At 31.6% G+C, this 14,505-nt stretch overlaps 1 protein-coding gene across 2 annotated transcripts in view; it reads left to right on the top strand.

The window, feature by feature from the left end:
* Positions 1 to 6,422, top strand: part of LOC111414071 (division abnormally delayed protein) — a 196,182-nt gene extending 189,760 nt beyond the window's left edge. The window contains exons 5-7 of one of the 2 annotated variants that reach the window (XM_023045253.2): positions 3,287 to 3,413; positions 3,473 to 3,614; positions 3,868 to 6,422. In XM_023045253.2, coding sequence (XP_022901021.2) covers positions 3,287 to 3,413; positions 3,473 to 3,614; positions 3,868 to 4,025 — 427 coding nt within the window. In that variant the 3' untranslated portion in view covers positions 4,026 to 6,422. Of the gene's footprint in view, positions 1 to 3,286; positions 3,414 to 3,472; positions 3,633 to 3,867 lie in introns of both variants that reach the window. The other variant, XM_023045252.2, reaches the window with a different exon arrangement.
* Positions 6,423 to 14,505: the final 8,083 nt, after the last annotated feature.

Genomic DNA, 14,505 nt, shown 5'->3' with positions numbered 1-14,505 from the left:
CTTAACATCTTCTTCTTCTTGGTTCTACAATCCTGCGTGGGTTTTGGCCTCCTCAACAATTCTACACCATTCCCGTCTACTCCTAGCCACTCTCCACCAGTCTCTCAATGCCATCGCCCTGAATTCATCCTTCACGTCGTCAAAACATCTTTTACGAGGTCTTCCTCTTTGTATTTTCTCTGTTAGTTTCCTTTCTGTAAGGATTTTTGCACTTCTATCGTCTTCCGTTCTTCTTATGTGCCCCACTCATTTAATTCGATGAGATTTAACAAATCTGCTTATGTTCGCATCACCAACCAGGGGACTGAGTTCAAAATTCATTCGAGTTCCAACTTGTTCTTATATTGGACCAAATATCCTTCTCAGTATTCTTCTTTCAAACTTTCTTAGATCTTCTTCTGCTTTTTTTAGTATTAAACTTTTATATATTCTCATTTTAGAGCTGTGACTTAGCTCTATTCGAACACATCAGTTTCTTGTTTGCGAAATAAGCTTTATTGCCCTTTCCTATTCTTGTCTTTCTTTCATTACTTACAGAATTGTTCTAGTTAACCAGTACTAGTACTTGACATCTTCATATATTCGGTTTTAAATCAAGGAACGTCTCCCTTATTGTTACATCATTTTGCCCAATTATAACCATGTCATTCGCGTATCCGACAATTTGCCTGCTTTTAGTTGTTAAGTTACCCTTTCGAATAATTACTGATAGCCGCGGGAAGTGTTAAGTTAAAAAGCGAGGCATTTCTCTGTCTGACTCCGCTTCTAATTTCAAAGATATCTGTCATATTTCCTGCTACCACCACCACGGCTTTGGTTTTCTTCAATGTTAGTTGTACAAGATACCCAGCAGCAACAGGTTCTGAAAGAGCTTCCGCCTGTCGACTGAGTCGAAAGCCTGTTAAAAATCGAAGAACAAGCGGTTCATATCAAAGTCATATTTGTAACCCTTCTCCAAAATCTGCCACAAAGTGTATATATGGTCTATTGTAGATCGAACCCATTTGCATCATAGGCTGAGATATTTGCGGAAGACCTAAACCTAGACCATCCTTTTTAAAGCCCACTACCGAACAAGAGATACTACAAACGGTTCTTTCCTTGTCAAACAAGATAATCACTGATATTTACAGCGTCTCTACCTACATTCTTAAGAAGGTTATCGAGGTATTGGTCACATCCATTGCCAATATAGTAAATTGCTGCTTTACAAACGACATATTCCCTGACAAACTTAAAGTGGCTAAAGTAGTTTCAGTTTTTAAATTGTTGAATCTTTATTAAAATGTAGATTGATTGAATATATGGAAAACAACAAGTTGTTTAATGAAGCCCAGCATGATTACCGCAGTCAAGAGTCTACCACCTCGGTTCTGACAAGCTTGATTGATGCTGTGGCACGAGCGTTCGATGAGAAAGAAGAGGTTGAATTATTATGCTGTGATTTATCAAAGGCATTCCAACATGAGACTCTATTAAGTAAACTTGATCCGTAGTTATCTAAGCAATAGAATGCAGTGCGTGCAATAGAAGGGGGCTGAACTTCAGAATTTACCAATATTAGTTCTGATGTACCACAAGGATCAATTCTGGGTCTTGTACTTTTCATTATTTATATAAATGACCTACGCTGATGACACGTCTTTCATGCTAACATCGAAAGATAAATGTGAGCTTAAAAAGAACACTGAAATTATTATGGTTGAAGCTATGGAATGGTTTGGGGCTAATAGCTTGAAGGTAAGTGTTGACAAGACGCAGAAACTTCTACTTACGACAAAACCTGAGGGACGGGAGCAAGAACTAATAAAATTTCTAGGGATTTCTGTAATACCATCTTCAAAGATTTCTAGCAGTTGCGATTTTTACTATCAGGCGTATTAGAGCAATAGCTGGATATGAGGCAGCTAGGGCTACGTACTTTGTGAACTTTCATAGTAAGGCATCATATGGTATCTTATTTTGGGTGAACTGATCGGTGGCGAAATATATTTTCCTGCAATAAAAGACAGCAGTAAGGGCTGTAACAGGTGAAAAAAATTCCACAAACTGCAAGCCACTTTTTCTAAAACATAAGATACTTGCCTTATCCTCGATATTTATCCAAAGGTGTCTTCTTTACGTCCACTCTTCCCAAAATTCTTTCCCAAAAAGTTCTGATATTCACTTTTACGAGGCACGTTACAAATCAAACTATCAAATTCCTTATCATTCAGGAGAGGAGTGTGACGTCTTCTGATGACCTGCGCTTTCTATAATGTTGAGGAGTTTCTTCAAATGCCCTCATCAGTATTGGAAGCCTATTTTAATTTTTAGTTACATTTGCTTTGTTATTAGTATTATTGAGACGCTCGGCTAAACCCGAATGTTTCTAGTTTTAGGTTTAGTGTCAGTTCTACTCTTCTTCTTCTTCTTCTGCTTCTTCATCAACTTGAACTCTCATAGAACAGCATCTCTCTATGCTCTTCTATGCTGCAATCAACCTGCCACTTCCGTAATGTCGTCCACCAAACGTTTTTGTGGCTTCTTTTAGCTCGCCTAGACCTCCACACTGCTACTCTATATGTCCACCTATCACTAGTCAGCCTGGCCAAATGCCCAGCACATTGCCAATTCATCTTAGCCACTTCTTGAATTATATCAGCAACCATTGTTTATCTTCTAATGTTTTCGTTTCTTATTTTATCGCATAGTGCATGCATCGCTCCATAGTTCTTTGAGTTGTTAGCTCTTTGTTTGCACATGCTTTTATTAGACTGATTGTTTCCAGTCCATATGTTTGTAGGGGCAGAAAACTCGTGTTATATACCTTTCGCTTTAGATTTATAGTGATCCTATCGCTTCTTAGTCTACGTCAATCGTATGCGCCTTGTGATTTCTACATGTTTTGATTTTCTTTTCCCATTCTAATAGTGTGTCTTAAGTATGTGTATTCGTTTACACATCTTTCTACTCTTGGTTCAATAAAAATATGCAACAACTTGACGCTCAACACTAGACCTGGAACTAGAAAGTTTCGAATTTAGCTGTGCATCTTCAGACCCACGTTTATTCAAAGCTTAAAAGATATTTAACCTCAAATAACATTTATTGTTAGACTAAAATTGTTTTTTATTTATCTAATCAACTAAAAGTTGTAGAAAGCACTTATGTATTTACTTTGGTACATTACGAAAATATCTTTGACTATGAAATCCTGAAATTTGAATCGAAAATCATGAACACCATCCTAAAATGGCATCTAAATGTTTATCATAACTGATTATTATTAAACTTATTTTTATAGATACACCAAAACTGTTGTTGATGCTAATTTGGGAATGGAGAAATATAATCCTGAAGTTAAACCAAGAATGGACATAACTGATCCTCGAATTGCAGCTTTAGCTGATAAATTACGTCATGTTCATCAGGTAAGTTACACTTAATTAATGTTTTTTTTTAAATATGTTATCAACAAAAATGTTTTTAGACTGTAATATCATCGTTGGGTGGTGTAAATTTACCTGAAGCAGACAATTATGTTCAACAACAAGGTGATGATCCGGATGGTGGGTCTGGTTCTGGGTATGGAGGTATTGATGAAGAAAATGAAACAGTCTACTCAGGCTCAGGTGACGGTCCAAGCACTGGTAATTTTTGTTTTGTTTTCCGTTTATATCATTTAACCATAAAAACACTTAGAATGTACTAACAAACTGTTTTTTGTTTTGACCATTTTTCGTTTTAATACAAAACTACTAAAACAAAATTTTGAATGTACGAAACCAACATTAAACATAGTTATATTTTTATTCATTTTAATCACAAAACATGGTCTACATTGTAAATTATTGTTTAAATTATGTTCGTTTTTTTTTCTCTTAGAAAAAGGAAATGGAAATAGAAAAGGTGAAACCCCTGAATATGGACGTCCTGATACAACAACGGCTCGTACACCATCTAGTAGTAACACAACTACGTTTAAACCTCCACTGATACTTCTTTTTATATTATTATTATTACAACATGCGAATATCGAATAAACGAAAATAAACAAAAAAATGAGAGAGGAAAGAAACGTTCCCGTGAGTGATAACTAAAATTTAAAAGTAAATGTGTGTGTTTCGTGTCAAAACTATAAATCTCCGAACTGAATAGAAATGTATAAAAAAATAACGCTACCTACTTATTAAGAGGATGTAAATGAAAACGGTTAAATGAAAGTTAAAGGAAAGATTTGCATGCAAAGAATATTATAGGGATAAAAATCCTTAAATAAAAAGAAATATATTGATATGATTATTATGATTAATGATGCATAAGTAACCCAAATGATATATCATATAAATTATTTAATGATATTGATTGTAATAATATCAGCTTATTTTAATTTTATTACATAAATTTGATTTTTTTATAATAAAAAGATAGTTAAACATTTCATATATTATTTAGGTTGCTTATACATTGATAATCATCAATACATCAACATCTTTTTTTCAATAATTACCTAAAAATCTATACAAAACAGATTTTTTCGCAAGGAAATGATAATAAAAAGGCTTCCGTAAGTTTTTTGCAAATTGTGAGTGATAAAAAAGAAACGTGTTAAACTTGAAAAATTGTTTATTTGTTAACTTTAATCAGCTTTAGAAAAAACTTGGCGCAACTATTGGCAACTATTTTTTACAAATTGTACTCTTGTAATAATCTAATCTAATGCTTAATTGATAATTTATAAAGTAAAGAAAAAAAATTGTGTGAATCATCATTAAAAAAGATTTAATAAGAAAAGAATTTGTAAGAAAAGCTGAAAGAAATCTAAAAAGAAATTTAATTGGAGCTTGTATTTTTATTGATTGAATATTGAAATAAAGTTTTGTAAATAGATGTTTAAAAAAGAAAGAAAGAAAGAAATCAGTTTAATGGTAAGAGAGACTGTACGTAGTAGGGTAATGTTGTAATATTAAGTGTTGTATTTATATAATTATGAAAAGAAATTAAAAAAGTATATATTAAGATGAAATTATGCGAGCAATATTTTTTTTTTTGATTTAATATTTTTCAGTTTTATGAAGTTAGTATTAATCTAACATCAAAATTAAATGATAATTGATATTTACCCAAAAATCTTGCTCGAATGATATTAATATCGCATTAAATGTTTAGTTATTTTTAACTCCAAAGTGTTTTATCAATTTTTTTGCTTTTTATTCACTTACTTATGTAAATAATGATTATATAAATTACAAAACTTACTTAACAAAATAGAATTTTACAAACAATCTTTGAAAGTCTTAAGTTTTTTTTTAATAATTTTAATTTGTATTGACAGACGTAGTTATAGATGTGTTAGGTACCGCCAGTAGTTATTTATAAAAACACACAAAAATAGCTGTTAACTACCTTAAAGGATAAAGAAATAAGTAGTTAAAAGATTTAAAAAAAACTTGTACGAAATAATCTTAAAAGAATAACGTATTTATAAATTATATGTTGCGAATTGTCTGTGATTGATACTATTTTTATTAATTAATAATTAATAATCTTAAATTAACTCTAAATTATTATTATTACGTAAGACCATCAAATATGATTCGGCCCATTTTATTGTATCGTTTTAATAAAAAAAAATAGAGAAGAATGTAGTTGAAAAATAAATAGTTTACATTAATTTTTAATGTTTAGGTTAAATTTTTTACTTTTTAAGTGTAGTTTGTGTAAAGTTACACACTGGCTGCCATAAATTTATTTTATTTTTTAAATTCAACTATATTTTTCTCTTTGCGCAGTTAAATATTTTAACAGAAACAGACAGAAAATAATTGTTTAAAAAAATATTGTAAAAATAAAACTTGCGAAGTAATAATATTATGTATAAAGCAAACCTTGATGAATGGAACTTGTGCTGATGATGTTAATAATAATATACATATTATATTAGAAATATAAATTTGTGGTTTAAAAGATTAAAAAAAAATTGTTTTCGTTGAAAATTGTGAGCTTAAAAACAGACTTTTTTTTGTTACGAAATAATTGTGAAAAAACTAATTTCTTGATATATTATATGCTCAAATATACCAAATTTTAGCAATAACAAAACATAAAAAGGAAAGGCATATGTAAAAGCTAAGGATAATCGAAAAAGGAATAATATCTGTTATGCTCAACACAGGAAACAATCTTTAAAGAATGATGGTAATAAAAAAAGTTATTACATTGTAATAATCGTGTAATAAATTATTGTCATAAGTTATATTGTATAATTGTGTAATTGGAAAGTAAGAAGTAAATGAAAGTTAAAAACCTAAAAAAACTAATAACTAGTCTACGTAGATATGTAAAATCGAATTGTCTACTGTTTTTTTTTTGTGTATTCACCTTTGTATTATACGCTTTATTTTGGTAGAATAAATTGGTAGTTGCCTTTTTTAAAAATGCATGTTTTTTTTTTATAAACCCCTTAATTATAGAATTTAACCAAAGATATTCTTAATTTTCTTTTAAGTAACCCATTTGTTCCCACTGCAAAATCTTTTTCAAGAATACCAAGAACAATCGTTAATACTATAGAAAAAAATTAAAAAATGATATACAAATTATTGATAAACAAACTGTTTTTAAATAAATTTAAGGAATGGAACCCTTATTTTAGGGTACTAGCTGTACCCTACGCTCGTTGCTACGCCAGCAACTAAAATAAATTTGAAGGAAAGACATTACGCAAATATTCAATTCATTTTGAGTCATTTTATTGATTTCGAAAATTGGTCGTACCAACTTAGAAACCTTTGTGGGCTCATGCACAACAACTTTGCTAAAGATCATCACATGATCAAATGCATAGTTAATGATTCTATAAAGGACATACAAAATTGATTCAAAAAACCACTGACAGACTTCTAGGGCAGGTAATACATCAAAAATTAAGATGAAAAGTCTTAATATATATGGGGTCGCAAATGCCTCCTTAACGAGATATAGCGGGTCAAAGTTTCTTTAAAGTTAAACATTATCTGCAATAAAAAGCCCTTTTTTAAAAATATTTTCAACTCCACTGCTAATTTTGTCAAACTGATCAATTACCGTATTTTCTCGAATTTTATCCGCACTCGAATCTAATCCGCACCCCGATTTTAAAAATGCATAGTCGTAAAAAAATTTAGTTTGCGAATGTAATCCGCATCTTTCTTTGAGCAATTCGACAACAGCAAAACGATGCGATGCTTGTTGTTAACCATGAATATATATTTTTTCTGTTGACTGACGCTGATGTACCTAAAGAAACCTTGCTTACGGCGAGTTTTTATTAGACTAGACTTTAAATTTACCAAACCAGAAAAAATTGGAAAATAAATATAATTTTAAACATAAATAGTAATGCCTAGCACGAATGCCGTTCATATACAGCCCTCGTAGTAGCTCGAACGTGATGTGTGCTTAATTATACATATAATAGCGTAATTATAAAAAAAAAGTAGCAAAAATCTAAAAGGTTCTTCTATACAGCAAAGTTTAAAGAGATGTTATTAACTTAGCGTTAAGGAAATCGAAAAGCTGGTACAATTTTTACTGTTAATGAGAGTAACGTTGCGGCTGTTGCGGAAAGACAAGGTAGTTATTGCAGACTGTGAGGCATCGTGCAAAAAATTTACCGGGCCAAAGGAGAGACGATTTCATGAAATTGACGAGGCAGTTTTCTAGTTCTCTCAAGAAAAACGATAGAAGGGACTAAAAAATGTTTAATACTAGCAAAGGTTGGACTGTGGGATTTATGCGCCGAATGGTGTTATCGTTGAGGCGCAGAACTACAATTTCCCAAAAGCTCCTAATGATTTTCAAGAAAATTTCAATTTGTCTCAAACTGTAAATGTCAACGAAATGGTAGTATATCTGGATATGCCACCCAATTATACATTGGAAAGCAGAGGTGTGTGGGAAATTTCTTTATAAACGTGTGGTTGCGAAAAATTGCGCATAACATTGATGCTAGCAGTAACAAGTGATAAGGAAAAATTGCTGTCATTAGTAATATTGAGAAAAAAAACCATTCTGAAATCTGAAAGACTTCCCGAATGACGTCCTAGTTAGGGCACAACAAAAAGGATGGATAATGAAAAAGCTGATGATGGAATGATTAAGACAAGTATGGAGTCTTAGACCAGGAGGATTATTAAATAAGGATATTAATTAATCATAGACTGATTGTCCTTGGTTTAGACTTCTTGTCATAATAATAATACCTGGTGCAATAACATCCATACTACCAACCTGTGTATGTATATGTATATTAACAAACTCGAGAATTAACAAAACCGGGAGCAATTAAAGGAGCTTCTGAACTTGCTCAGTGAGTGTAGGCGACATGGAAAACGTTCCCTGAAAACAATATTATAACATCATTTACGAAGTTTTGTATAATCCGAATTGATCTGTATTGATCCGAAGATGACGTAATATGGGAAGAAAATGATACATAAAAATGTAAATATCGTTCTAAAACCCTTAATAAAGTGTTATTGTTATAATGTGATTTTATTTTACTATTTTCCAAATTGCAACTATACGACTGCGAATCTAATCCGCACCCGATTGTAATCCGCATTTGATTTTAGAGCACATAAAATTTGTAAAAAAGGTGCGGATTACATTCGAGAAAATACGGTATCTATCAATTGGTCGCTTACAAAACTTTGATTAAAGCAACAGTTTTTGATTGAATTAACAAATTTTCTACAAACGTGTTTTTCTTAAAAACTATTGCTTTGATCAAAGTTTTGTAAGAGACCAACTGATAGATAATTGATCACTTTACACGCGTAAACAGCAATGGCGTAGATAATATTTTTAAAAAAGTGCTTTTTATTGCAGATAATGTTTAATTTTAAAGAATTTTTGATCCACTATATCTCGCCAACGAGGCATTTGCGACCCCATGTATATTAAGACTATTCATCTTAATTTTTCATGTATTATCTACTCTAGAAGTCCGTCAGCGGTTTTTTGAATCACCTTGTGGGACAATTTAAAAAGAGAGTAAAACCAATTTGCGTTACAACGTGACTTGACTTTTTATTTTATAATAATAATAATAAACAACACTTTTTGTATCTCTATGGATTTACAATTTTTGTTAAAAAAGAACTTATTACTATGATTTATATTTTGATGAATTCATTTATCATTTAATTTATAATTGTGGTGGTTGCCACACACCTGTATATAGATGTGCAATTTCTCAAGCCAAACAATGATTTTTATTTAATAAAAATTATTTAAGAAATTTATTTAATTATTTGTTGATACAAAACGAATCGAACAAAACGTCAAACATACATAACATAATATAACACAATGATGCAATAACAATATCAGGATTACATCAAGAAAAATCGAGACGCAAACAATTTGTATATTCATGGACTGAATAAAAGCAATGTCTAATAATCATGGCTTTGACATATTTATAAAATTTTTGTTTGTTTAAAAGTTTTACATGGTTTGATAATCTATTGTACAGCTTTGCCCCCTGATAGTCAATACCCCGCTGTGTAAATTTCAATCTGTGCGCAGAAAGTTCTAAAAGTTCTCGTATTATACTCATATAACTGAGAGTTCGTCCAAAATTTGTCTTTAAAATTATAAACATAAACTAAACAAGCCAAGAGGTATGTACCCGGAATGGTAAGTATATTATGATTTATAAAGAAGGGTTTACAACTATCTGTGGGTTTCAACCCGTCAAATTCCCGCACACAACGTTTCTGCAGGAGAAGGACTCTCTTTATACCAGGAGCTGAACCCCAAACCAATATTCCATACCCGGCAATGGCATAGAAGCAGGAGAAGTACGCAGCTCTTGCGGCCTCCGGGGTAACACAACACCTTAACCTCCGCACTAGATGAACTGCACTCGCGAGACGTTTGCAAATCACGTCGATATGAAGGTTCCAGCTGAGGGAAGAGTCGACGTGCAGACCCAAGAACTTTACACTGGATTTTATTTCTCTATGGAAAAAAAAACAACCTTTCAGTTTTGTTATTATTTAGCAACAGCCATTTTTAAACAAGTAATGACGTCAACGCTATTTTTTTCAAATAGCAATCCCCCATTTTTATTATGGAATATGAATGAGGATTTTTTTCTGAATTTGGTACTGCCGCAATTACTATTAGGTACATAACGAAATTGTCGAAGAATATTGCCTTGAAGTTTCATGATTTCCCATTCATTTGAGGTACAAAAATAGCGTAACCATGGCAACCAATTGCTTTTGACCAATTTTTGATATCTGAAACTGTTGGTTGCCATGGTTAGCTACTGCTATTTTGCTATCTCAATTGAATAGGACGTGTTCAATAGGATTCAGGTCAGGACATAACGCCGGCCATTCCATGACCTGAATTCCACGTTCTTGCAAAAAGTTTGTGGTGATGCCGGCGGTATGTGGCTTTGCATTGTCCTGCATTAGGATGAAATTTTAACCGACCCATATGAAGTAGGCACCACATGGTCCTCCAAGATGTTTTCGATGTAATTCATGGCATTTAGTCTACCAGGAACAACAACAAGATCAGTTCTGTTGTCTATACAGATTCCAGCCCAAACCATAACAAATCCCCGATCAAATCTATCCACTTCCTGTATAGTAGCGGCTGCGTAGCGTTCACCAGAACGTCTATATACACGCACTAGACTAGGAGTTCTGTGGCGAAGTTGCCAATCTCTGTGACCCAGAAGATGCTGTGTAAGGCGTGGTTCGCGGACAGTTCTTCTAGGTTTCAAATTCGCTTCTTTTAATCTTTTAATCGGTTTTTAATAGTTTGATTAGAAATTTCTATTCCATGTGCTCGTCTTAGGTCGTTTAGGAGATGCTGTGGCAGTACACGTACGTACACAGGAAAGGACAAGAAATCGGTCTTGATTTTGAGTAGTTCTTCGAATTCGACCTTGTCCAGCTCTTCTAACATGTTGGCCAATCTCCCGAAACCGATTCCATAAACGCTGAATAACAGAAGGGGAAACTCGAAGATCTTTGCTGAATAAGGGCGACAGCACGAGCAACTTGCACTTCACTAAGATGCTTCATGACGCTTCTACTTCCAATCACCGAAATTTGACAACTGAATTCATTTGTCATCTTTAGTATGCTTTCATTCGCGAATTCAAAGCATACTTGACATTTTTCCACCTCATTTTGCGTTATTAATTTATAGTGTATCGTAGAAGTAACTAAGAGTTGTAACATTGTTTTTGTAATTTTCTTTAGTTTAATATATACCGTTGGGCGTTGAAGTAAACCAAATTTAATTTGTCTAGAGCTATTACACAGAATAACCAGAACTGACAACTTTGTCGGAACGTTTGACGTTTTAGATTGGCGAGTTTGGGACCTCGATGCTTTGGCGCCATGTATGGCTCCACTGTTTCAGCCATTTTATTGGAGTTTATAATACAGGTTCACACGCTTAAATTTGTATCGTAAAAGAATTATTTATACACAGCATTTTTTTTTGTGTTTATGCTATTATTTTATTTAATAATATAATATACATACACAATTTATATATAAAAGTAGAATTGCAATATAAATTTTTTTAATCCATCGTTATTGATAATTTTAAGGACAGAATTACACGTTCTTAATAATTTACCCAAACAGTTAATGATAAGAAACATTATTTAATTATTTGAGATACACGTACTTATATAAACTTATGTATATATCATAAATAGACTTTAGGTTGGAGTCAATATGTCAAACTTTTATTAGTAAATAATAAACCGATGTGATATTAGCTCAAAATAAACTCCAATAAAATGGCGATTCACAAGGCCCCATTTTGTCTAGACGGGCTCACTGTCATTTCTGGTTATTCTGTGGCTATTATTTAAAAAGTTACAGATTCCGAAAAGTATTCCCCTAATTTTTTTGAGCAGGGTATATAAATATATAATAAATATATGTATAGTATATATACATAATCTCTGTGTGGGTGGGACACAGAGATATTAAGTTTTTAATACATAATGTATAATACAAATAGTGTATTTTTGTATTCATTTGTTGATTTATTATTTTTCTTGTTAGGTCTGCATTTTTCTGTATTTTTAAGAAGATATGATTTTGTAAAATTAGTGTCCGTGTAACCAGAAAAACCTTTTTTTTTCCTAGTTGAAACGTAAAGCACATCTAGAACAATTTGAATCAGCAAAGTTTGAGTTATTTTAGATTGTTCTATGTGTTTTAATTCTTATTGTGTAATTTAAAACCACTGACGCAAGAATTCCTGACTGAAACTTCCAAAAACTTTAATTTTCAAAGAGTAAAGTGTCCTTTATAGAGTTGATCTAGTGAAAATAATAGCTGTTCTAGATTGCTTTAGGTATAATAAGTATACAGGATGCCCATTATGTATGGAATATAGTATATATCTTGGTAGGTATCAACTTTATAAAAAAACATTTTATACAAAAGTTGTTTAATATTTTATTTGTCATAATAAGACAGTCAATTGTTCTTATTTCAGAAAACAAATGAGCAACGAATACACTTGAAGTTTTTTAAATGGCAATGCACCCTTTTGTTAGGCTCATTTGACAAAGATTTTTTTTCTCTTTACGATGACGTAAAATTTTAATACCCTTATATCAGAAAATTTTTGAAAAATTGTTTATTGAGAAAATTTAACTAATAACATTAATCTAGATATTTATCTAGATATCCGAGATCGTCAAGTACCTCGAAGAACCTCGAATTATTGGAGATGTGCATTAATTTTTCGTTTATTTGTTTTATTTTGTATGTAAATTTATTTTACAGTAATAATTCGAGGTACTTGACGATCTCGGATATCTAGATTAACATTATTGATTATTTTTATTAATAAACAATTTTTCCATTTTTCTCAAAAATTTTCTGATGTAAGGATACAAAAATTTTACGCCATCGTAAAGAGAAAAGTAATCTCTATCAAATGAGCCTAAAGAAAGAATACATTGCCATTTAAAAAAATTTTATTATTATTCGTTACTCATTTGTTTCCTGAATTAAAAACAATTAAATGCAGTCTTATTATGGCAAATAAAATATTAAAGAAGTTTTGTATAAAATGTTTTTTTATAAAGTTGATACCTACCAAGATATATACTATATTCCATACATAATGGGCATCCTGTATATTAAATTTGTAATATGGAATTAAAAATAGAAAAACTATGGTCACAGCAATCAGACTACACATTTTGGCAGCCAAACCTATTTTTAATTATAACTTCGTAATGATGTATCCTATAATTTTGATTTTCTGGAACAATAACTAGAACAATTAGATCAACCCAGAACAACAAAGAAAATCTGATTTTTCCAAAAATGGGGGGCTAGTCAAAAACATGTTTTTTCGGTTTTTCTCGCCGAGTTTTTATTTTTTCTAGTTGCCGCTTTGGAACAATGTAGAACAACTCTAGAACAACAATGAAAACTTTAAAAATCAAAAAATGGGGGGCTAACTTCCTGCACTCTTCAAATTCGGCAACCTCGCTTTATATTTAAATCGGTGGAGAACTTTTATGGGAAGCAATCCGAAATGTTAGCAGCAAATTATGGGAAAAATTCAGTTCATCATATAATCAAAGATGAGACAAAAATGAAAGAATTTGACGGAATTATTAATGTTGTAAAACTGACACAACGGATATAACGACGATAAACAAATATCAACGGAGATAACATAATTTATGGTGTATAACGTAATTTACGCTGCAAACTACAAATTGAAGACTCTATAATAGAACAAGTTATACATGTTAAATAACGACCGAAACGAAAAGACGACAAGGACGACCGCCCAAGAGATGGCTACAGAGCTGGTTTTCCTCGTCTGCGGAGTAAAGTTCAAACATAAGGCTTGACAAACAGGGATGCTTCCCTACCAGAAAGTAGAAGGAAATGAAGAAGAAGCTGATAGTTATACCAGCACAAACTATAACTTTATACAGGATGACAGATTCAATTACAATACAATTACCTTGCTTAACTAGGCTTGTTAAACAATGTTAAATTTAATTAATCAGTTTATAGAATTGGAAACTACCAGAGTCTTGCTGTTTAAAATAATTATATTTTATGTATTGTTATGAAATTATATTTTAACATAAATGCTTATTAAACGTTGAGAGAAAAGAATTTTTTTCCTTAATCTACTTTTAAAAACGATGGCATTTCATTTCTTTGTATTAAAAGAACTTTCAACCCAGGAAACTTAAAATTAGATGTAATCTAACCCGAAACAAAGAAAAAAAAGTTTTCAATCTCAATTTTAAATCGTTTCGGAGAAACAAATTTTTCTTTCACTTCATTTTCATCAAGTAAAGTGGCCTACATCCAACTTCAAGATAAAATATCTCTTTCATTTCATATTCGTCTCAATGTTTAACCCAAAAAGGTTACAAAGCATTCATAATTACTTGAAAGTTATTATCTCGGATTATAAAAACAATTAGTATTTCATTATTATTTCATT

Source organism: Onthophagus taurus, chromosome 6, assembly GCF_036711975.1.
Source record: "Onthophagus taurus isolate NC chromosome 6, IU_Otau_3.0, whole genome shotgun sequence".
NCBI classification, from domain to species: domain Eukaryota; kingdom Metazoa; phylum Arthropoda; class Insecta; order Coleoptera; family Scarabaeidae; genus Onthophagus; species Onthophagus taurus.
This window is presented reverse-complemented; position numbering and strand designations above follow the sequence as displayed.